The sequence below is a fragment of the Stigmatopora nigra genome, chromosome 10 (assembly GCF_051989575.1).
Source record: "Stigmatopora nigra isolate UIUO_SnigA chromosome 10, RoL_Snig_1.1, whole genome shotgun sequence".
In the NCBI taxonomy this organism is placed as follows: Eukaryota; Metazoa; Chordata; class Actinopteri; order Syngnathiformes; family Syngnathidae; genus Stigmatopora; species Stigmatopora nigra.
The window spans coordinates 4518291-4543753 of record NC_135517.1 but is presented as its reverse complement, the minus strand read 5'-3'; the positions used below and the strand labels follow the sequence as shown (position 1 = coordinate 4543753).

General features: G+C 36.9%; 1 protein-coding gene across 3 annotated transcripts in view; it reads right to left on the bottom strand.

Moving 5' to 3' along the window:
- srgap3 (SLIT-ROBO Rho GTPase activating protein 3) overlaps window positions 1-25463 on the bottom strand; it is a 37154-nt gene that overhangs the window by 5633 nt on the left and 6058 nt on the right. For 2 of the 3 annotated variants that reach the window (XM_077725724.1, XM_077725723.1), the window contains 14 exons: window positions 19724-19919; window positions 15795-15957; window positions 13730-13792; window positions 10332-10517; window positions 8671-8799; window positions 7239-7460; window positions 6425-6526; window positions 5610-5807; window positions 5369-5453; window positions 3541-3568; window positions 2171-2201; window positions 1437-1497; window positions 835-912; window positions 603-737 (listed from right to left, as the gene is read on the bottom strand). In XM_077725724.1, coding sequence (XP_077581850.1) covers window positions 603-737; window positions 835-912; window positions 1437-1497; window positions 2171-2201; window positions 3541-3568; window positions 5369-5453; window positions 5610-5807; window positions 6425-6526; window positions 7239-7460; window positions 8671-8799; window positions 10332-10517; window positions 13730-13792; window positions 15795-15957; window positions 19724-19919 — 1677 coding nt within the window. Of the gene's footprint in view, window positions 1-602; window positions 738-834; window positions 913-1436; window positions 1498-2170; window positions 2202-2640; window positions 2744-3540; window positions 3569-5368; window positions 5454-5609; window positions 5808-6424; window positions 6527-7238; window positions 7461-8670; window positions 8800-10331; window positions 10518-13729; window positions 13793-15794; window positions 15958-19723; window positions 19920-25463 lie in introns of all 3 variants that reach the window. The other variant, XM_077725725.1, reaches the window with a different exon arrangement.

Sequence of the window (25463 nt, the reverse complement as noted above, 5' to 3'; positions counted from 1 at the left end):
ACTTATACCAATTCATTAGCCTATAAATCAAAACATATTCTAATATTTTTTCTCTTTCATCCCTTAATTATGATAACCACATGTTCCCAAAAACTAAAGTCCATATAGATGACCTTACCAACACCATGTTTAGAATTGCGATTATATTGAACTTTATCATAATGACAGTTGAGTTGATTACTTTATTTAGCTTCTTGGTAGATATATTTGTTCTATCCCACATTTGATTATTGTACAATTCATACAATACAGTTAAAGTGTGTCTGCAAAATAACAAAGCAGTAAATACAATCTGTCATTACTGTTTATACTGAGTGCCACTCTATTATAGCTTGGCTGTTTAGCATTTAAATAGACACACCATTCTGCCTTCCAACTTGTGATACATTCATTACATTTCTCTCTTCCTACTGGCTCTCTACGAAGTTTCACGTAGGGAGCACTGGTGTTCAGATTGCTTCCATGTGTTGACTTCTCATTTTTTTGCACTAACTGAGATTCTTGGAAACATTGTGCTTTTCGTTTTGGCTATTTTGATTGCACACAAACACAGACTCACACATGTATACAGCCGCCATGGCTTTGAATGTTTTGTGACTCACTGATGGTCGAGATGAAGTCCAGGAAACGCTCTTTTGGAAAGAGGGAGTTCTCCAAACCTCGGAAATAGAGTTTAAGCACCCCAGCCACTGAGTTGATGTCATGCTCATTGTGGTCATCTATTAAGGGATCTTCTCCTGTTGGAAAGGAATAAATGGAGATTCAGTGCTGACATTTGATAGGGTTGCGGAAACAGTTAAATGATACGTGACGTGACACTGAGAAGTGACTCACCTCTTTCAAATGAATTTTTAATATCGTTGACTTCCACCTGTGATCCCGGAACTCTAAAGATGCCTTGCTGCTGCAGGCCTAGAAGAAATCCAATGCAGATAGAATTATGCAAAGTGCCATTTCCCATTCAACTCACAACATGGAGAGCGAGCATCATAATCTGAACATGTCGGGAGATCTTTCATTTCATTTATTTATTTGTTTCTCCAGCATGAGGCCCCTCGTGAGGGACTACTAGCATGTGGTTCCACTTAGAGGACTACTAATCAGTTTTCTGGAGTTTCATTAGGTCCAGATCCAGGGGAGAGAGGCCTGCAGGCTAGAGCAATGAGCAGAAGACAGATGTGAAGGTAAACTGGCTGGGGCTTTAAAAGGAGCAGAGTGGGAGTTGGTTTTCTTGTGCATTCTGTGTGTGTGTGCGTATGTGTGATCCAATGTTACAAGCGTGTCAAATCCCAGCAGAGCAGGCCAGGTCTGTGTGCCGGCAGCTATTTGTGAATCTACAAACACTAAACTGCTCCATCCAATAGTTCACCAAACAAACTCTTTCAGTATTATCATTTGTAATTTAGCCCAAGAGAAATAGTAGTATGACGTATTACCGTAAAGGTTGATGTATCTGACACAGCTCTCTACCACAAGTGGAATAGGTTGACCTGAATCCTGGAATAAAAATATAGATTTTACTGCATTTTGAGGATTGGCATATTTGGAAGGAAATAAACATGTTGGCTTAAAAAAAAAAAAAAAGCAAAGTGCAGCAAGTAGGTTAGTAAGGAGTAAGAAGTATTCTTCATTTTCTACTTCTGTTATAGTGTATTCTTTATAGTAGTAGATTATATAATATTAATGTGGAAAAAAATACGTAGCAAAACAATTATGGTGGCTACAGTTTGCAAATGTGCGCTAATTGATTCCAGGACACAATTCTAATATTTAGAAAACTTAAATGGGAGCTATAGTGGAGTTACATTTTTTTTCCCTGATTGTTTTATTCATGATAACTAACAAGTAAGTGATTGAGGGTTCTATTCTATGTGGTGTGTCGCTGGAATTTAAATCTCTCTGCAACCAAGGAGATTGAGCAATGATGTGCCATTACAATCTCATATTTTTATGCAAGTTTCATTAGTTTTTGTTTACTACAGCACTTAAAACTGGTAATGAGGAAAAAACACCTAGGTGTGCAGTTATATGCTTCTTACCATAGACACATTTACATGAAAATGTTTAGTTAAATGAAACATCATCTTTGTAAGTGTTTATACAGCTCTAAATCTGATTGGACGTGTGCCTAATGGAGTAGCTAAGTAAGTGCATATTCCAAGAGAGGTACCTGGATACGAGCACGGGCATTCCGTCTCCCTCTGAGAAGAGCCACATAGCATATTGAGATAAAGCAGAAAAAGGAGGGCAAAAAGGACAAAGTTAGAGCAAATAGTTAGAACAGGAAGTAGCTTGCGAGGTAATTGAGGCGAAGTGCAAGGAACTGAACAACAGGGAAGAAGCCACATGTGCAGTGAGGGACAAAGCAAGATGTCTCCTTCCAAGCAAATAAGTGACTGGATTTGTGAGGCATAGACAGTAAATTGTGTGTGAATAAAGAGACAGCCAACTGCCGCTCCTCCTGCACCACAGAAGGGAGGAAGAGGATTAGAGGTTAATCAAAGGTTACGTCATGACAAAGAGCGGCGATAAAACGCTGGAACAAAAGGCCAAAATGAGGAAGAGAAAGAAGATGAGACCACCACCCACCACCCCCTCGGGGGCTGTTCAGGCATACACTATACCACCATAAGAGGGTACCTTGACGAAGGTCTCCAAATTGCCATTAAACATCTTATGGTTATAGACGGAGCGCGGTCTAGGCTTCCGCATTTTCTGGGGTTTAGGGGGGAGGGTGGGGGGCCTGGGAAACCATGGACAAAAGGAATATCATCGCAATAATAGTTAGAAACGGCAATCTGAAATATGTCTATTGTAGCATAAAGAAGAAGAGCTACAGTATTTAACTTAGTAAACACAAAATAAAAGGTTTCATTTAGAATAAGTGTAAAAATGGAAATATGCCAAGATATAGCCATACAAAAGAATGTGTGATTTTGAAAAAAAAAAAAAAAAAAAAAATTAATGAGCAAATCAATGATCCTTAAAATGGAAATATAGGGCATCCCACTGGACGAAAAAGGGATTGTGTCAGGGATGTGGGGGGAAAAATACAAAAATTGGCTGAATGATTTACATCAGTGCTCCTGGCTGTATTAGGGAGAAACAGGAGGACTATTATGACACACTCTTTTAATATAATTTACATATAGATTACAGGAGTCCCCAACTACTCAAAGGGATAGGGGCCGAGCCAAAACTAAAAATGTACAAATACTTCACTGCTATTGAAAATGATTTTTAAAACTCAACCAAATCTTGAGGGAGGAAAAAATATCATAAAAACACTTAATAAGTTGAAGCAGTTTAGTTTCTTCTAGACCACAACATACCACAAAAATAAAAATATTGTCAGGCAGAACTTTTGAAATAGGTCTGTTTGTGCAGGTATACTTAAATATGTTTTTTAAACAATTAAAAAAACCAAAGGGATCTTTTAAAATGGAAGAATAATTATTTGTCTTTGGAACCACTAAATATTCTTAACACTCCCAGGAATAATGAAATAAACCAAATCTTTGAAAACTGATCTGAATTTACCTTGTAGTTCCGCATTCAGCTCTTTCCCCTAAGGAAAAGACACACACAAGAGGCAAATGTTTTATATTAGTGCAGGAAGTGAATATATTAAAGAAACTGCAGTGTCCAACCTGAGAAGGACAAATGGAGCACCAAAAGGGCCATCAGTTGTGGCCAATGCTATTGAGAAATAGACGATAAAGCCTCAGGGGACGTGGAGGATGTAGGGGGGAGGCGGTCACATCGGCAACGGAAGGGGGTCTACTCATAGTGACACTGAACAATGACTCTGCTGCTTCATTGATTCCTTTGTTATAACCACTTCATATTTATATTGTGTGTTTCTATATCTGCTCTAAGAAACTTGTGAATGTTCTTGTTTTGTTAAAGTGCAGGAAAATTTAAAAAAAATCAGATGTATATAGGTTTTTTATGTACCAACATTAAAGTGGTTTCTCTTGAGTCCATCCAAAACAAAAGCAACAATGGCAGAGTACTTCAACATGTTCTCTTTACACAAAGGACTAAGTCACTTCTCTATATATCATTGTGGCATACTTGGCCAAACAGTAACACAATTCCTACACATTATTCAACTGCCTGATTACCATGTTTATCCCTGATCAACGGCGCTTACATATTGTAAACATCCTTATACTATAGTACAGACATCCTTGGCTCCCCTATGTGCCAGTTAGGGTTTCAAATCTCATTTACATGAAAATAATCTGAGGATAGTAATGATAATTTTTTACTCATAACACAATGAAGTGAGTTAATAAAACCACAGGTGCATGATTCTGTGACACGATGTCTTTATTAGTATCCGTATAGCATGCAGTTTCATCTTGTACCCCCTGATATACATACAAACAGCCCTTGCACAGATGCGACAGTTTGGACAAGAAGCGGCGAGCTAATGAGCACATCGCAGTACTGATTGATGACGTGAATAATTAAACGTGGGTGGTACCTAGAGACACCATATGCCGGGTTCATGTGCTCTCTGCTGCTTCGCCACAGAGGTAAACAAACGCAAATCTGCGCAAAGTTGGATGGGAACTACTATATAGTGTGTGGGTTGGGTGTTTGCAGTAGAGCTAAAGTAGCAGAAGGAAAGAATTTGTTATCAAGTAATTAAATGCATCATCAGCTGTTTGACATGCTGGTCTATTAGGGAAGAGCCTAATGCAAGAGCAGCTGCAGAGATGGCGCTAGACCCTCTGATTGATTAGGCATAAAACACTCATGGCTGAGTTGAACTGAGCACCCATGGGAGTGGAAAGGAACAAAAGAACCAATCCCAGTCTGATCTTTTGTATTTTAAAGCAATGAAAACAGAAAAAAAAGTTGTTGTTTTTTTCAAGTCACATTGTCAAACACATTTATGTTTATTTTTCAATTTGTTTAATGTTCTCCTGTTTCTTGTGTCACACTATTCTGTGAATGTGCTGTTATACTGTTAAAATGTATTCCACCTGCATTAAAATTTGCTACTAGATCACATTTAGAATCGCACAGGAGGTCACATGTCTTACTCTGGGCATTAAAAAATGACCTCTCACTTTATTAAGCCAATGCTAACAATGAATGTTCATGTATAAGGATTAGTCTTTTCAAACTGGATGGATCTTCTATTTTTAAGTGTCTTTTAAAGAAGTAAAGATGTAATATTGAGGTGTATTTTTAAAATGGGATCAATAAACCGTGACTCATGATAATAATATTATTGCATCCAAATTTTGTCTTGCTGCAATAATAATCTGTTTCTAAATTCCCTGATTAGATAAAACCTGCACCCACATTAACCCTGAAGGCAGCAATTGTAGCGATAGTGAGGGTCACTTACCTTCACCAAGAGTCTGCTTTAGTAAGTCATGCTTGGCCTGCAGTTTAATGATGAGGTTACTACCATTCAGGTACTCCTTGAATTTCTAAGGAGAGAGATTAAAAGGAAAATAATCAAAACGGGCCCTTTAATCGCACAAAACACTAGTCAGCCAACGGAAATGCAAATAGAACCAGGATAGTTTTATCTTTTTTTGTGTTTAAATGAAACGTGATGCTGTAAAAGGATGATATGAACTCACTGAGAGGTAAAACATTTCAGTCTCCTGTTGGTTAGACCTCCTCTTTGCAACATTTGTCTTGCTCATATAGGATTCAGAGGCCAGGGATTTGATGGATTCAGTAGATCGGCTATGTTGGAAGGCTTCTGACACGTCGAAATCTTCCACCGTCAACATGTCTTGTAGCGTTTGCATGGTGGCATCCAAGGTTTTTCTTACCTGCACCAAAAAGAGGGAATGAAAAAAGAAAATAGACATGCAAGATTAGCCTCTGATAAGAAGAAAAGAAGACAACATAAGAAGTGAATTTATTTTCCAAGGGTGAGATGAAATAGATTTGCATTGCAGTGAAATGAATAGCAATTTACATCTGCAGAAAAATAGGAAATGGTTCAAATGGATGAGTGCATATCCACACAATTTTTTTGAGCAGAGTGCAGATTGATAAAGCTTATTTCCAGTAATGGCACACCTCATCTATTATTGCATTTAACAATACACGGGAAAGGGAGAAAGCCATAGCAATTGGCACAAGAACAGTTTATTATCACCTCCATTTGCACCTTTGTGTCTGTCACATTTTGATGAGAAAGCCCTCTTCATCATTATAACGCATATTTTCATAGAGAAAACAACAATGGCACTGTGACAAGGCACTAAATAAATTCTCAGTTGTGGGAGGGTCAGCGAAAAGTAATTGCAATGAGGACAGATGGTGATGTGGTTTAGCTTGGTGACTCAAGGGAAAAGCAGGCAGACCTTTCACTGTCAGGGGGAAGGTGGTGTTGGAAAAGGATGGCTGATAGAGACACACAAAGCATGTCGTAAATCCTCACCTCCTCATTTTCAATCTTCAGTGTAGCCAAGCGAGATTGTAGTTGATGATAGCGCATCAAGAGCTCAGTCTGGACGGGTTGCTGGGCACTCACCTGGCACACCTAGTAGAAGCAGCAGCAAAGCATGCGTTAACAGATGGACGTTAATCACCGTGCTGGTCAGTGAAAGTGTCAGAGCAAGTGTTTTAAGCTCACAGCAAGTGAGTACCAGTCTGGTTATGGTTACTAACTAAGTAAAAAAAAGATTGTGTTACTATTTGTTAAATGAAAATGGATAAATTATTTCAGCAGATGGCTTGGAGGTTGGGTGCTCAGACGTTTGGTCGCTGGTCAAATGGTGAAATTATATTAGAGTTTAATATCTAAGTACTGTTTAATATCTAAGTACTGTTTAATATCCAAGTACTGTTTAATATGTAAGTATTGTTTAATATCTAAGTACTGTTGGGTGAGAGTTACTATATTACAGATCTCAATATCCAACTCTCTGCCTATAAATAAAATACATGTTGACAGAATTTCAAAAAGAGTATTTAAAGTTGACAGTGCTGTCAACAGTTAAAGTTAACCTTTGCTATGGGGAGTTTTCATATTCTACCCAGGCTTACGTAGGTTTTCTCCGGGTAAAAACATGCATGTTAGGGTGGTTGGCCACTAAATTACCGCATTGATATGAGTGTGAATGGTTGTCCGTCTGCTTGTACCCTGGTATTGGCTGGGCACCAACGACTAATAAAATGAGATTTCATTTTCCTAATGAGTAAGGGATATTTATTTTGGTATAAATTAAAACAAAGTACTGTGATTATCTTACCTCATCACCCATGTGTGGCAGGTATTCGAAGCGCATTGGAGGACAGAACACTTGGTTATGCATATCCATGAGCTTGTGCTTGTCACTACGAGAGTCCATGTTGTCCACTGCATTCTCGATGACATCCAGTCCCTCATGTCGAGATGTCTCTAGGTTGTACTCCGCGGACAAATAGGTCCTAAATGTCCTAGCCAAGCTAGCATGGTATCCCATGTCGCAGCACTGTACACACAAATATTAAAAAAATAAACTTTATCCATTCCTTTATTCATTTTTCGACACTCTTAATCCGGGTCAGACCCCGTGGGGCCTTCGGAGGAAATGTTGCATGTGGTATCGAAAATTATGACAGATCTGCTCGCAGGTAAATATGAAAAAGAAATAGGGAAGCATTTCAATGCCAGATTTACATTTGGTCCCAAGTTGATATTCCAAAAAAAAGTAGTTCACATCCCTATCAGAATTAGCCTAGTAGGACACTAGGGATATTTACAGAGACATATTACACTGAGCAGTATGAAGTAGTCCAATTAAGCAAAATGATGTTTTGGAGGAGTTTTAAAGAGAGCTGGGGTCTGGGGTGGTTAGTTGTGTATAAATCACTAAGCAAACCCTATTTAACGCTCGTTAACATGAGGGAACTCTCTTTACTTTGATGTAGCCCAAATAGGATACTCAAATGAAAGTAGAAACTGACTCGGGGAAATTAAATTTACAGTTTTCGCTTAGTTTTTCCCTAAGCATATTATGTTAAAACTAGGGGTGTGAAAATGTATGTGGTTTAATTGAAACATTTTGATTTTGCAAGTTCAGTTCATTTGGATGCAATTTGTATATCTTTTGCTTAAGGTTCGGGTTAGGGTCTTTGTGACATTTCTGTTTAGGGGTTTGTTAGTATTTGAATTGATAACTTTCCTTGTGATTTTCATCCATTCAAGAATTATTCATCAATAATATGTGCCCTCCATTTGAAGCGGCAATCTTTCTCTAACTCAAAATGCGATGGGATCGACTGCAACTCATCCACGACCATAATGAGGACCAGATGCACAGAAAATGGATGGATGAATGTAGTTGCCACTGCAACTATAGCATTTAGACAGAAAAAGGTTTCTATCAAATGATTTCAACCATACAGAAATCCTCATCGATCTAGTCACCTACAACCATTTTTACATTTTTTTTTCAGCTGAGGAATGGATGCAACAAAGTCTACTGATGTTTCCAATGCTGTTGCCAGAGAGCCTAAGGCAATAATGTGGAGTAAAAACATTGATTCACTCAAATTAATTATCATAAGCCCTTAATGCGATTGATTAAGAGTTTTTGTTTAACACCAATGGTAAAGGATAAAAGAATTTACAACGTGGCCATCATGCTGACAATTATAACTCTTATATAAGACAAATTAACAAATGTGTCACATACTTACATCGATCATATCAGCAACATCGTGAATGTAATATTTGGCCACTACAGCGTTCGTTGCAGCCAGATTCAACAAATAGTCATTGCGGGCTTTGGTACACTTCAGTTTATTCTCAGAGTACTTGGCTTGCCTCTGAAGAGGAGAGAAGAGATGAAGAAAAAACACACATCAGTTGGGTAAATCGTGGCAGATGTGTGTGTGTGTGTGCGTGTGTTCGCAGGCAGCTGAAGCTCTGGGACCCTCAAAGAGACTGAGATGGGAGCAGAAAGTTTGGAAACACTCCAGGGAAGATGCATCTACATTAGTCATGTGTTAAGCGGAGCAGGCAGGCCTGTGTTTAGTCATCAATGTGTTTCTCAGGACTCAAGAGACTGTACAATGCTGATAAAAAAGGGCTGCGACTTTACCAGTTACTGCAGTCAGTGCGTAGAAGACAAAACAAGAGCTGCAGCAATCATAATCTTTAGTGTATAATCCTTTTCTTTTAATTTTTTGTTGTAAAACACATTCAAGAAGGACAGTTCCAATTCACCTAAGACAAAATGTGACACAAAAAGAAGACTAGACCAAGTATAGTGATTTTAACTTTAAATATTAATTTTTTTTTGCTTCTTTGTAACTGTGTTTGAGTCTAAAAAGGTGCTGTGATTTGTTTTAAGCAAGTCATTTATACTAGGACATTATTTAATTTGAGACAAAAGATGCAAAACACAAAATACTGTTTGGCTAACAAGAAGAAATTGCCCTTTATAGTACATTGATCGCTCTCTTTTTAACCGTGTACACTTGTGGTCTTTATATACATCATTAAGCGACTTTAAAGGAAACTACCGTACCAATAGGTTGGTAGCCAAGTAAGCTATATTTTCAATTCAAAGTCTGGTGCAAAGAAAACATCAATAGCTGAGAAACTGAGGACTAGAAAGGTGGAATATTCATTGCTGCACTGCTTTATAAAAAAAAGTGCTCAATTCCTAAACCTGCACCATCCTATATAAATCAGAAAGTGTCATCCTTTGAGCCTTTTGATTTCCTGCACCTGATATATCAAGGGAATTTCATTTGCATGAGGAAATTCCAGAGGAAACTCCTGAGTGAAAACTGTTGATGGTAATTTTTTTTTCTCCTGCAGTAGAATTTTTCCTCAGTTTGGAGTCTCCTTAGAGAATTTAGTCGGTGCTATAGTTTGCTGCTCTTTATCACTCTCATATATTTTATATATACATATATCTATATATATTAATGCCTAAGCCATGAAGGTAATGCTTTATACTCCTTGAATTTTCCCATTTATCTTGATGGCTAAATTTAATACAAAGCAAAAATAGACCATACACCTCGAAAGCAGTGGTGTACAAATTACTACTCGATGGCCAGTTGTTAATTTAACTGTCCAATCAATTTAAATATGTGAGTGCCATTTTGCATTTACACTTCCGAATGCATGAAAGCAACTAATGGTTAAATTACAGGGGGAAATTGGTCAATTAATAGGTTTTAAAGGAACATTACATAAGATTTGCAGTTCAATAACTCAATAATGGGCGTAATCTTTCAATAGACATTAAAGAAATATTAATTTTGCTACAGTTTTCAACGGTTAAACCGAGATACCCCCAACATTTTAATTTATTGTATTTTTAAAAAGGCCTGAAGATACCAACCTTCTCTTTCATTTTCTCTATCTTTCTTACAGAGCTGCGCCGGGACTGGCGGTCTTCGTGGCGCAGAAGGTTGACGTTGAGATCTCCCGACTTGCTAAACTGTTTCTCCTCTTGTTTCTCCGCATCCTTCAGCTTGCTCTCGGCACTGATGCTTTCCGTGTGGTACATGTGGTACGTCTTCATCACCTGTAGGCGTTCAACAATGGATGTCATTATGCTTGTACCATCATCCCAATGGACAGACTCAACTGCCTTTGCAGATGGTTTAAAGTGTTAAAAGTATAAGATAAGGATTATAGTGATTCCAGTCAGGATGCAAAGGTACTCGCCCTATATATCAAGGCCAAATACTATTGATTTTCTATTTAGTGGGAGCGTCTTAAATTAGAGTACATTCAAAAGTAAAAGACTTGTGGTACATATTGAGAGAAGAATACAGCTGATACATTTTCCAATCAATCACTTAAATAAATCATATTATTTAATGTAACTTCTTATTTGACATTTTACCTGGTAAAATTATAGCAGTTTTATTTCGTAGTAGACCTTTTTAGTCCCCTAAATATTATTTATCCATTCAAATATGTTGTTTAACGGGGAGGTGTTTTGACTTATAACTAGTGTGTTGTAGTTTGACTCTATTAGTATGAAGAAGCATTTTTTTTAAAAGAGACAAACCAATGATTTACAGAACAGAACGGGTCCCTGAGAGCTGTCATCCTCCAAATTCTTCAGTTCTTTCCAGTACCTGCTTTTCTTTTCTCTTTCACGGTGGCCTGGTGCATCAATCAGGCTAAAATATATGGCAGCAATACACGTCACCACAGATGGAAACTCTCAACAGAATACAGGAAGTCATACTTCCAATGCAACCTTCTATCCAGCCTCTTCAGTAATCTTGCTATCTTATCATATCTATCTCTTTGCAATCGCTCCTAGTAGTAGTACTGAGATACTTTAACAGTATCTAAGGTGACAACAGGTTGGTGTTGGTGACAGTAGGCTGATAAAGCAGTCTTCATCCTTGTTTAAATTTAACCATATGCGTCTTTATCACTCTTGTAAACTGGCCTCCAGATGTCAGTAGCATCATCAAACATCCCGAAAGCATTTTGACCCTCAGGATGTTGGACAGGCAACATAAACAGTGTGAAGCATTTGTTTCCTACAGCAGGCTTCCTGTGATTTACTAAATAATATACACTTAGGCACTACAGGTCATTTTGTCTCCTTAAAAACTGCCTCTGATAGCAATATTTTCCATTGCTTGACTTTGAAGAAGCTCTATTTAGTCCCATTATTGTACGCCATGCCCCAGGAAGAATGGGAATGACAGTAAATGAGGGGTAAAGAACTGAAAACGTTTTGGAAGTACAGAATTGAGTGCAAACATATTTTTGAATGTCCTTAACTCCATATACTAGTAAACAAATGGAAATGCAAATGATGCAAATCTGCTGTTAATTAATGCAGAAGCATTACAAACAGGTATCTTAATTTTGTTTAAACCTCTCAAGTGGCTAGACTTAACAAAAATATATCTATTAGCAATAAAGTATGTGAATTACTGGCACAAAAACTGAGACATATACAAAAAAAACATTCTTATAAGTAGTTTGAAATCTCTTTTGCCTAACGCCAGCTGGAACAGACTTGAATTTCCTCACAACTCAAATAAGGTCAAGTATATATATAGAAAATGGATCAGATCATTTAAATGTACCTCAAGTGGTCATCTGAAAAAAACGAGTGTGGTTTATTAAGATCAATTGCATCCAAATGTGTTCATATCCCACTTATAGAATTAAAGTTCATTTAAAAAAGCTCAGTGGAACTTTTTATCCGTGACGCCATGACAGCTTATATTTGGTCAGCAGAAGAGTAGAGTTGTGAAGCAGGATTTTTGAGAGGTTAATGTGCGTTCAAGTGTAAAGTCCCTCCTTGTAAAACATTCTGACCTGAATGCAAGTGTAAGGATGTCTCAATAAATCAAACTCAAACTCTAATAAAAAATAAAAGAACATGATAATCACTAGTATGGCCTCCACAAACAACAGTCTAGAAAAAAAAAAACAAGAAAAATATTATAACACCAGATATTTTCAGCTAATATTATTATTTATTCTATGCTTATTTGTTCTAAAAGATATTAATCTGTATATTTTAAAGGGGCTGTCTTCTTACTGCCTGTGAATCGAAATAAAAGTCAACATATTTATGAATGACAGAGCAAGGCAATGATAGAAAAAAAAACGAGCAAATCTGTGAGAACAAGAAAGCAGCCAACAGACACAGACGGTCCATCAAAAAGATAACAGCAACCTTATTGATCTAGCTGTGGATATTAAGTTTGAGAAGCCGGAAATTAACACAAAATGAAGCAAAAAAAAAAAGAAAAATTGTGACTGAAAACATCAACAGGAAACTTTAAAGTCTTTGCACACCTTAGCAGACTTTTAAGATGATACATATTATCTTACAGCCTTTCATATCTGTCCCCTGAGCTGGGGATTTCATATTTTTTGGCTACCCATGTAAAGTGTTAGAAAAAATCACCATGCGTTACATACAAAGAGACTACAATATTAATCTGGCTATTTATGAAAGAAAGGATACTCTAACAAGGGTTCAGATGGAGAGAAAAAATCATATAACGCTTAAAAAAGATGTACCTATGAATATAGAATGATGTGTGGGTGTTTTGATTAATTCATTCATTTTCTGAACTACTTATCCTCACAAGAATCGCAGGGGCAAAGGCAAGTCTTGGTTTCTTTTCAAGAAAATCAAGAGATCACTGAATTTAATTAAGTCTATTAAATAATTTTACCATACTCCAAATTTTCCACTTTACATTACAGGTGCTCTAATAAATGTGTTAAACACTTTGCTTATGTAATTTAGAGTACACTTTATGTGAAACATCAAAAAAAGTAACAGAAGAAAATTTGCTGAAAGTCTCATAAAAATTCATATAAAAGATGTTCCTGACAGGGCTGAGTAAAGAAGATGTAATATGTGGAGAGAAAAAAATGCTGCATTGAGGAAAGAATAATAAGGAAAGAAAAGTGCATTGTCTAAGAAAAAAGGTTGTTTCTTTTTCTTTTTTACAAGCTTCCATTGCAGCAGGATTTTACAGATCAATAAAATGATGTTATATGACAGAATGACACTTAAGCAACTTTTTAATCCACACAGGCATAATGTGATGCAAATATTTCACTTTTTATTAGAGAAAATCTTGTTCTATAAAGACAAGATATGTTTTTTCTAGCTTAGAATTACTAGTACAATAGCCCTTGGGGGTGAAAAAAAAATTAAGAGGGGGGAAAAATAGAGGAAAAAATAAGAGAATATGATAAATAGCCGCAATTAAATAAGATAAGTGTTTTACTCACAGTATAGAGTTCATTGGTGACCTTTACCAGCTCCTCGTGCATCTGGATTCCAATATCCTTGCTCTAAAAGACAACAATACAACAAAAAAAGCTATTTATCTTTCAAAAATGGAAAAAAATGAACATCCAGAATCTAAAAAGGATACAAATACAGTCATCATAAACAATAATACCTCATTTATCGTGATAAATAGGTTCCAAGACCTGCCACAATATGTGAATAACAGCAATGTAGGGACATTGATTTTATGATGTCTATTTAACATTATTTGGACTTTTATGGAAAAAACATACCAAAAAAATGGAAGGAAGAGAGTAAAACTAAAATTACTGTGCACAAGTGTTTAAACAAAAAGGCAGTGGTGGTTTTGAGTGAAGCTCAAGCCTTAGTTCCCACTCACACAAACGTCAAAATAGATGTGATAAATGCTTAAAATCCCATAAGGGTTTGGTGCAGCTGGTGAATGGCATCAGTGTGCAACAGTAGCTCTGAAGTGAGACAGACTACGTGTACTGCAGAGGCTTGGGGTGAGGTGGGGGGGGCCAGTAAGCATTGGATAAATGTTGATGCAACACAATGCAAGAACTGCAATCATTTGGAAGGGATCCAAGTAATTCATCATCTACAATTCACTATTCTTTAAATGTATCTGTAGGGAACGATAAATATCAAATCTCAAATGGTTTTCATTTTTCCACTATTTTAAGAAATGACAAACATGGCATCTGTAAGCTGTTTGCAAAGCCTCCCTACTAGTAAACATCTTACATTTTAACAGGCACCCATACTCCCCCAGGGCAATAAATAGTAAACATGCTTTTAATTGGCAATTTTTCATGTGTAGTAAAAATCTGAAAATTGTTTTGTTTTATCTTCATAGTGAATATATTCATACCTATTAGTTTATTAATTGCATATCAATAATATCAAATAGTACAGCAAATATTTTACAGTATAAATACTGAACTGTAATGCTGTATGTACCTTTCTTGGCTGAATAAAACATCAACTGATGAGATGTAATTTACATAATCTTCAAGTCTTTCATCATAATCGTCTTAATATGAATGTAATGTCAACCCCTTCCTCTAGCAATGCCAAAGGGGAAAGCAAAAAACATCATCTATAACATATAACTTAACACAAACAATATACCGTAAAAAGGGTCAATATATTATACAGTATAATGTAAAGTGTAATGTAGTAGTAGTCAGCATTCCAAAGTTAAACACCTTATATCCAGTCTATCTTTCTACCACAACCACAACGCCCCTAAGGCGAAAATTATGAGTCGGCATTAACAATTCATGATTGTAAATCAATGTGTTTTCAGACAATAGGTGTACTTTCGCATCAGCAGTATGTTTTTTTTTTTTTCAAGAAGCATGCTGTATAAATGTACTGAGGGCAAAGCCAAAAAATGAGCACTTTCCTTTTCTTCTATTTTTTCCCCATACAATTAACTGACATTAAATCCCATGAGTCATTATACTGCTGTGAAGCTTATCATGTGATTCTTCATCGCATAAGATAAAAAGGTTCGGAGACGACAGTCATTAAGTATTAATTTGTTCAATCTCTTCATGTATACTACAACACTCTTTTTGACTTAACAGATGTGAGTCCAGGAATTTCATAATGTTTTTTTTCCAGCATTTCCCTAAAAAATTGATTAATCATTTTGATTTGACAGGAAACCAAATTCTTCTATCAATAAAACTAAATAATTGATGAGAATCAGAGCATCCTAACTGAACACCAATGTCAATTAAAGCTGCACAATAAGGTGCTTTCATGGAGGTCATCTCCTCCTTAGAAAAAAAAAGTCTATAGTGGATTTAGTTACCTGCAAAGCCTACAGTAATCTATCTGTAAACATTGGAAATATAATATTCTAGAGCAGGATATGAAATAGCTGCTGATCTTGTGCAAATTACGAGGGCATATCATTGTGAGACACATGCAATCCCACCATTGTGGAACTAGTAAAGCGCTTACGGGACACTATTCTCAATGAAATGTAAGGCTAAACCACTGTGTGTAGATGTGAATAATCCCACTGACCTTTTTAAAGAGGCGGATGACATCTTCACTTATTTGAGCCAAGCGGAGGATGACGTTGTTGGTGTAGATGTCACTAAGCGTGGCATGGTCACGACTTTCCCGTCTTGTCTGGTTCAGAACCAGATACCAACAGTTCACAGAAGATAGCAGATGCTGGTCTTTTCTAAGAAAATGGGACAGCAAAACAGGGTCACATAAATATTTGTTATATTTTGAAATTACATGCCATTTCTGGTCATATTGTATAATACACGAGAAATTGCAATTGCCACTTGTGTTAATTCTATTGGTGTTCAATGTTCAAGAAACCCTGAGAGGACAAAAAGAGGGAAGAAAATCAATGCAAATCAGAACTAGAATGCTATGTTTTCATGGCTGTGTTTTTTTTTTTTTTTTTTTTTTGGGGGGGGGGGGGGGGGGGCTTGGGGGGGGGTTAGTATCTGCATTATCAAAGTAGACCCTCTGGAGATGATGTTAAAGCTAATCACGTTTTAGGAGGCTGATATCCAATTACTAGTCCTGGGACTCATAGTGTAACTCACACTACAAAATCAGCATAATATTTAAACCCACATTAACATGAGTGTCACGTTCGAGCCATCAGCGGTGGTGGTGCTTGTTAGGGAGTCGGATTATAGGCGGAAATATCACACACTAAATTTTAGAACCTGCCATCTATGGGAAAGAACAAAATGTTAGTGAAGATTTGGATAAAGGTGACAATAGGGCTAGAATTTTGTGTACCACATAAACTTTTATTTTGGCCTTTTATCTCTGGCAATTTTCACATATTTGCTATGTTTTTGGGTTGTTTATTAGTCTTTAATTATTTATAATTCAAAATTTAAATACTTAATGGAACTAACACTGGGCCCTGTCTGCAGGATATATATAATTAATTTTATTTGCAATTGAGAATCTTAAGGAGGCCAAATATCAAGACTAGTACCAAAACATAACAAATCGGCCTTATCACATAAGCCGTATGCAACTTACGAGCACAGTAAGACATTATTAGATTCATACTTTGGCAATGTACGTATAAGCAACACAAGACGACCATATTTTCCTTTGCCATTGCCCTCATTTCACACTAGCAGGAGGCCACTAATTAGTGTGTGACCCACATGTCTGGTAAAATTTCAACCTTTTGATATACAGGCTATTCTGTATTTTCCATCATTAATAGGTTGGACTTGATACTCTATATAGGGGAATATATCTAACATCAAAGATCTTCCTGCAGCTCTTCTTCCAATTGGTCCTGGGAAGTTGTTTGTGGTTCTATAGAAAACAACGGGTGGGGTCAGTATTAAATGGCATGCTGTCGTGGGTATTTATGTACAGAAGATATCATTAACATGGAGAAGGTGATGCACTGTCAAACCCATGATTGTGCTACATCTCTATTTTCTGTCTGACACACATGTTATTTAGAAAAAAATCTAATGTGAAACTGTTTGTGTGGGAGTAATTTGATTCAAAGATAAACCCATTTCATGATGTCACTGTTACATATGTATGCATCGGGTACAACAGACAGTATTATGCACCCACTATTTATGCTCGAATAGCATCATCTTAATCACTCAGATCCTCCGATGTGTCCTAGCCAGGATTCCCACAAGGTAATATGTATCCATCAAGCCAAATATGTCTTATTTGATGCTCTTAATCCTCTGCATACAGTGTATGCCTGCTGCTTATCGACCAAACAGTCCAGACAACAAGAACCATTTCAAAAGGCAAGACTGTTTTGTGAGCCACATCCTGTAGATTTATTTTTATTTAACTGTTTTGCACAGTGAAGGAAGACTGCCAATGTATGCTAATGCACAGCTGTATCCAGACAGGGGCCTTGAGCTTTGGCATAAAACTGCAAAAGCCACACACTGTGAAGCAGCTAATCTATTGATGCATGACATGCAGAGACTTCCACCAGGTGCATTTTGGAGGATAAGGATGACCTATTGAAAGCTGCCTGCAAAACCAAATAAACTAGCGGTAATTGCGTGAGATCAATATTAAATATAGTTATTGTTATTTATAGACTGTTTTTTTTTTAACAATTGTCATACTGCCCAGGCCTACCCTGGCATAACTCTCTCATAGGATTGCTTTGTACAATAAATACAACGTGCAACTATGGCAAAAACCATCACGAAGATTTTGTTCCAACCAATCAAGAGAACACCTATTTACGAATCCAGTGTCTGACAAGTGAAATCGGTGGATTGCTTGACAATAGGCCATGAAAACTGCACTTGTTCATATATACCCGCAATTTATACTATACCCCAAGACCCCTCCCACACACATTCAATGTACAGTTGAAGTTAACCCATTTAAATTGAACTAAAAGAGTATCGTCAACAGAGACAAGATTCTTAAGATTCCAGAATTTAATATGCGGAACAGCTGGATTCAATTATCCAGTCATATCCTTTCCCTGCTAAACAAACACTCACATTGTGCGCCAATTTCACAAATATGGAGTGCCAAAGTATGCCAAAATCTCACATTCGAGCAGAACGGAACAATATTTCTTTTGTACATTTAAGGTGAACTTGTGTCAAATTCCGATGTTTTTTTTTTCCAAGCAGACGTCAAAGAAGCCTGGTTGGTATTGGAAAACACATCAGAAAACACTTATCTTACCTGGAAAAATAAAAGGGCAATTTTCTTTCATAAAAGGTGTGCTTGACAAACCACTGACTCAGCTTGACTAAATTCTGCTGATGACAAATGAGGACACAGACATCCTTTTGATTCTGGCTCCCTATCACAAGTTACTCATGCAGTTTAAAATTTATGACGTTTATTTAGTTGTAAAATCTCAAACAATGGGCTGCCTTTCTCAGAGCACTGTTGAAGCTCAAATGGGATGGAAAAATATTTGTTTTCTTTGCCTTTCATTTGATGTTTTCAGTCTTTTATTTTGAATTATTTAGATTGATGGATACATGATACAGTATATTGTATGACGATGTTCAGGTTGCTATGTTGTCTTAATGAAAGGTTAGAGATCTCCTGCCAAATATCAACTGGCTTGTTGCTCGAATTTTCAGAGAAAAGAACATCAACATGCCCCGAAGTGCTTGATTCTGGGAGTGGCAGAGCTTAATTTCATGCCCTGCGTGAGTCGAGTGACAATGTGTTGCTAAGGCTCCCTGTGAAGAAACTTGCACATGGTTTGTCATGATGATCACACCCACAACTAACTTCCATTATCTCAATGATTCATTTGTACAAACCTTCTTATTTAAAGGACTTACATACACTCAAACATACTTTTACCTTGAAATAGCAATATTCATTAGTGTATCAAGCACACCTTCAAATCCTATTACTGAGTTTATATTCCAATAAATAGATGGATTCCATTAGTTACACTACATGGTTTAGCAATCATACCATTCTTGACACAGTATGCAAACAAGCTCATGATAATATGACAGAGCATTTTTAACTGAAGGATATGCTAAGTAGGATTTGCCCATGAGGTCGGATGCTTCATGCTCCATCATTGCTTAACTATACATTGACATAAAAACATATTATGTAAGGGAAAAAATCCTGTAGACATGTTTTTTTTAAGTCAATGTATAGTGAGTTGTAATGGATTAGGTCTATCATAATTTTGTATTTGGTAAAAGTCAATATTTTTACAATATGATTCCATACAGCATAGAGTGAATGTTGCTAAACTGAAGCACACTTTGTGTTTCCCACCATTAGCATCTTTTAAAGTCTTCATCTCCTTAATACGCCCAGTAAACCAGACTTGTAAATATGTGAATTATCATAACAGATATTGCACTCCAGAACTTGATCATGATTTAATATTTTCTTTGCTGTGCTGTAATAAAACAAGTCATAAGTCCAATGATCCGTAGAAGTACTGAGGTGAAATGCAAGGGCGCACTTACTTGAACTGCTGATGTTCCCGAGAGCTGCGGATCTTCGAAGAAAACCTCTCAGAGAGTTTGTCTAAACTACGAGAGTATTCCAGTTCAATCTCTGCCTTTCGACGGAAAAACTCCTGCAAGTCTTGCAGTAACTGGATGCGAGATTCTGATTGTTGTTCCAAGCATTTGAACTGTTCCACCAACTGGTTACGGATTTCTGTGCAAAAGAAGCAAAAATAAAGATTAAATTTTCAACCAAAGGCTAATTTTCATTACCCGAATTTCAGTTCAGTTGTTTATAAGTCTCTCATCCATGTTTCTAAACAGATTAAGGTAGTTGTAATACAAAAAATATGCATTTTCAGTTCATTGAAGTCACTAAATTCTATGTAAAGGTGAGTAGTAGTATTTAATTTCCATCCATTTGGCTGTGTCCAGACCAAGGTGCACCCACATCCGCTGCCAGAAGTGAGCTTGGACTTGCTCCAGCACCTGTGTGACCCTAATGTGGATAAGCGGTGTAGAAAATGGATTATAAATGATATGGCCTTTCCCAAGAGACGGAGCATATATAGTTAATGGCCGTGGGCCAGATTTATAACAATTCAATGTATCAGACTTTAAATAAAAAGGAATTAATGCATAAAATTGAAATTGTGTTTCAAGGAGGATGGCTATAATGTATTTATTAAGTAACACCTCTATTTTAAGCAGTAATATATGTTATACAATATCTTTTCATGCATAACTGAAAATAAAATTGACTTTAGATATTGAATATGTGAGAGAGAAAGGAAATAATGAGAAGCATTTGCTGATGGTGGAGTAAAATTTCTACTGTAACTACTGATGCCAGTGGGAACCCAACAGAGCAACCTGACCCTTCTTTGTTGGGCTGTCATCAGCCACAATCACTGACCCAGTCCAAGAAAATGAGAAATCTTAAATTTGCTTGGAGGCCAAGATGAACCACAGTAATAATAACGAGTGGTTCAAACATGTCTCTAGGAACTTATGGGTAGTCCTTATTAAATGCCAGCATTTTCTGATCATGTAATGATATTGTAGGATGAAAAGCATGTGTATCCATATCTCTTGAGTACCTTTATGTGAAAAGAAAATCTTAAGGGAACTCACATTCTATTAGTTATTGTGATGTGCTAATATCTTGTCCTTTTCAAGACTAGTGACATTTCCGTTAAATGAATTCCTCCATGCAAATGAGCTAAAGCCCACACATACAGACACTTGTATTGCATACAATACTGCTCATTGATGGTCTGTTTTCTAATCCTTTGCGCCTTATGGAAAATAGATGAGGAAAAATGTGAAGTATGTACTTGACGTGAGGAATACTTTGGTGAATAAATACGGATTTATAATTCGACTACAAAATCTCCACCCATTCTCACCACATTAAGACTATAAATTTAAGGAGAGGATATGATAGTCAGCCAGAACAGGGAACAAGACAGGGATCCATTTAAAAAATGACTAATTAGAGGACTACAAGTTTATTTACAATCATTAATTTTAAGTTATAGCAACTTGAGGCAACTACCGAAAGTTAAATGACATCCACATTATGGATTATGTACTCCTCAGGACAGCATTAATCTGCTTAATAGAATATTGGCATGGCAACGACAACTGCAAACATTCTAAGAGAAATTAAATTGATTTATATTTGAATTGAGTTTGGATGTGAATGTTTTAAAGTGTATATACATTATAATTGCATCATGAATGTTGAAAATAGCAATCAAGCTGTATTTATCAATATTTTTAATAGTTTAAGCTTTGTATTCCACTACATTATAGATATAAGTAATGGTAATATATGTAACGTTTAAAATTACTATAAAAATCTGCCTCTTTTTGTGTTAACATTAGAATAGCAGGCATTCAATAGACAAAATAATAAGCTTTAATTTGACGCTTAAGGCAAGAAAGTGAAATCAAGTACCAAGAAAAAACCTAATATATTTAAGTGTTCTTTCAAATAGTTTAATAGCTGCTGCCAGTAATATTATATTTCCTTTGATCTGCCTATGTGTTCACACCTATTAAAAAAAAGACTTAAGTCCGTGGCTAAAAACATTTGCAAACCGCTATAAATCTTTTGGATTTTTCTCAGACAACAAGACATGTTGCTGACGGGTAAGCGACATGGCAGCAATGACACAGCAGGCGAGATATCCACACTGCTGAGGCTGTCATTTTGGTCAGCCTAGCCCTCCATGTAGATAAACCCAGGTTAGGAGGAAGCTTGTCATTTGAGGTGCAACAGTGATGTTGTGCAGGGGAGCCTTCCCCTTCACTGCCTGTGATGTTCAGCTCGGGGCAGCCCTGGTTCAACCCTGTGGTTAACCACCATCCCAAGCCCTCCCTTTAATACGGGGGCCTCCCTTTCCTTTCACAGTTTTGCTTTTAAAGTGTGTACAACTTCAGCAATGAAAGCGAATGGGGATACAGCTTCACAGCTACGCAGGAATGCTTTCTATTCATACAAGTGTGCCATTCCCCACTTTTGTGTTTCAGTTCTGGAAAAAAGCAAATCACAGCAGGCGAGGCGAAAAGGGAAGAAAAAAAATGGGACAGTGGTGTAGGGGAATATGCATGAAAAGGAGGAATTCTGAACTACAAGCTCCAGCGCTTCATTCAACATGAGATTGGAAAAATAGGTCACCCACACGAAAAGTGTGTGGAGAAATTCTGAGCCACTGTGAAGAATCATTCCCATATCTTAGAGAGCTTTTTTTTTAAACTATGATTTCTATAAAGTGACAGATGCTGGTTAGTAGTACTGAAAGTGTGGTTTGCAATAATTAATATGTATGAATGTTAGCAATTAATAGGAAGAAGATACTGAAATATTACACTTCGTTGATGTGTTATTCATGTCTGTTTAAGGGCCATATATAGTGAAGTTATATAGTTTTATTCAATATAGATTGTGAATTCCATTAAAAATGTACATTGAAATTCCAAATGGAAAAAGCAATAGAATATGTTCATTTGTGAATTAATATTTTAAGTTTACACCATATGAGCAGAAGAGTTAATTCAAAGACAACAAACATTTTAAGTTGTTGACTAAGATGTGGCATATCTGGCAGACTTCTGTTTCTGTTTAGAGATGGAACCATCTGCTATCTGTTTGTAGGGTAAAAGGGGAGTGAGATAGTGAGATGAAAAGTTTCCATTACCATATTGTTGTGAATAAAAAAAGTTCATGTCTATATTCGTCTTATGGTGAGTCCTTTTGTACAATACAGTCTCAAAAATGGGGACCAACACAAGAAAAATCAAACAGTGCAGTTCAACCATTGAACATGTTTATAATGAGAAGCCTCAGCATGCCAGCCTCGCAGTTCTTGGGTCAAGGGTTTGATCCCAAGTAGGTCCTTACTGCTTATTGTTTGCATGTTCTCTCCAGCCTCAGCTGCATAAATGTAGTTAAGGGATGTTTGTTTTTATTATTACACTAGCTCAATACCCTATGTGTCGTTATTCTTTAATTATTTGTAGTAGTTTGTTATGTAATGTCTCATCTGTTCAATGTCAAACCAATTACTGCAGCTCTAAATTAGTGATTGCTAAAGGCTCATCATAATGCATTAAGAGGGCTGGTAGTATATTTAATGTCAATGAGTATCTAACAGCCCTTAAGCCAAGAGTGTGCAATTAGTGGGTTAAGATTTATATACAACACCAAACCTGTATCTTACCGTCTTACCGAGAAACCTCATTGGTTAAATGGTCTGTGTGGCATTGGTTGTAACAAAGGACAGGACCCACTGCGGCCCTTTGTGGAATAATTGCCCACCTCTGCCTTAGGCAGTGCATCATTATTAAAAGTGACCTGCACCCTGCATAGACCACCTGCTCTTCAGCATTGTGACCTTGACAGTGATTTTATACAGGAAGTGACATGGTGGTCACTGTTGTCTTTGCAGAATGGGAAGACCTCTTGAAATAAAGTATAAAGTATCAATTCCATGACCTTTGACACTCAAAGAAGAGAATCCTGTACTAACCGCTGCATCATAGTGTAGTGGCCTTTTGACCAAATGTAATCCATCAGTGAATGGCTTTGTGTTTGGATTGTTTTATTTATTCGGTTAGCTGTCAAAAGAAAAGATAAAATGCTAGAGTGGTCTGCTTATCAGAAAATCTTTGAAGTCATTTCAATGATAATGAAGTGGCAGTTTTTTGATACGATCAAATGTCAGGAAGACGATCACATACACAGCTTTAACGATGAATCATTGTCGTGGAACAAAATAATTCAAAACTGCTATATAATGAGAAACAGACAACAAAAATGATGAATGACGAATAGTAAGCCATTTAGTAAAGTGCATTGATATTGTGTCATTTGCTTAAGCTAAAGTTTACAAAATGTATACAGCTCTGGGGCTCTGGGTTCAAATCCAGGTCATGTCCATCTGTGAGGAGTTTGCATATTCTCCCCGGGCCTGCGTGGGTTTCCTCCGGGTACTACGATTTCCTCCCACATTCCAAAAACATGCTACTAAACCAAGGCCAACTGTGATTTTACTATAGTCACTGTGGCATGTTGTACATTGGTGTACTAGTAATAAAAGCACATCATTGTAATCCCACTAAGTGCTTCAAAGCATCTTCAATGTAGAACTGCATTGTGACACAATTCATAGCCACCATTCCATCACATTGGAGTTGTGACCTGTCACTCATTTCCAAGTGTGTCAACATAATTTATGCAAGACTGTTGTGAAGGCAATGACTTCTTTCATTCACAATATTAATTTGATGCAATTAAAGTGTTCACTGATGCTGTAATGATACATTCACCTGACTTTTGTGCACCCCACACAAAAGGCAGTTAAAAAAGTAAAAATGTCTTTAATTAAAACAGTGTCCATGTGAGAAATCCTTCTAAAACACAAATGCACTAAACCTTAAATGTTCAATTGTATGATCCTCAACACCTACAAAAAAAATTGAGGAAAGACTTGAAAAATGTGCATATTATAAATACATATACACATGAGACGAGCAACATTAAGCCAAATTCAAAAGCTTAATCCCCAACCAGTCTCCACAGTATCTGAGCTGTACACTGCAGTACTAAATTCAAATGAAAGACACACATGCAAAAGCAACCTTTTATCCAAACCTTTAATTCACTTTCTGCACCGCTTCTAACCAGCCTGACATTAAATGACTTTGGTGCTAATCCTCCACTTCTCTAGGTCTGTTTCAGTCCCCAATGATAAAGGCAATGTTGCATTCACAAAGGCATGCACATTGATGTCATTCCATCTCGCCTGCTCCAATCATTAACTAGGGAGGGCCACAGCACGTGCTCTCATAGATAAGACGAGAGCAAATCAATAGACGACGAGAGGTGATGTTAAGACTGTGGCCATTAGTCATTCCTTGTTGGCTTGGTCAACATATTATCTTTAAAAAAATTGCAGAAATTCCATTCCTAGCAATCCCCCAATACATCCTGGAATTGTTCATTTTAGCGATACAAGTCCAGAAGAATCTGCTTTGGTTTTCTACTTGGCCCATCTCGCATTGATTTTCTCTCAAATGCATTTATCATAACAAACATCAATGCGTTAGCATGTTATATGAGACTGACGCTTCAGGGAAGCCTGAATGTGAGCTTCAACCTGCTTCATCACCACTGTATCCATGATGCAGTTTTGTAGGGGCCAGGCGACATGTCTCCATGGCAACATGGGTGTGCACTAGTCGCCTCTGG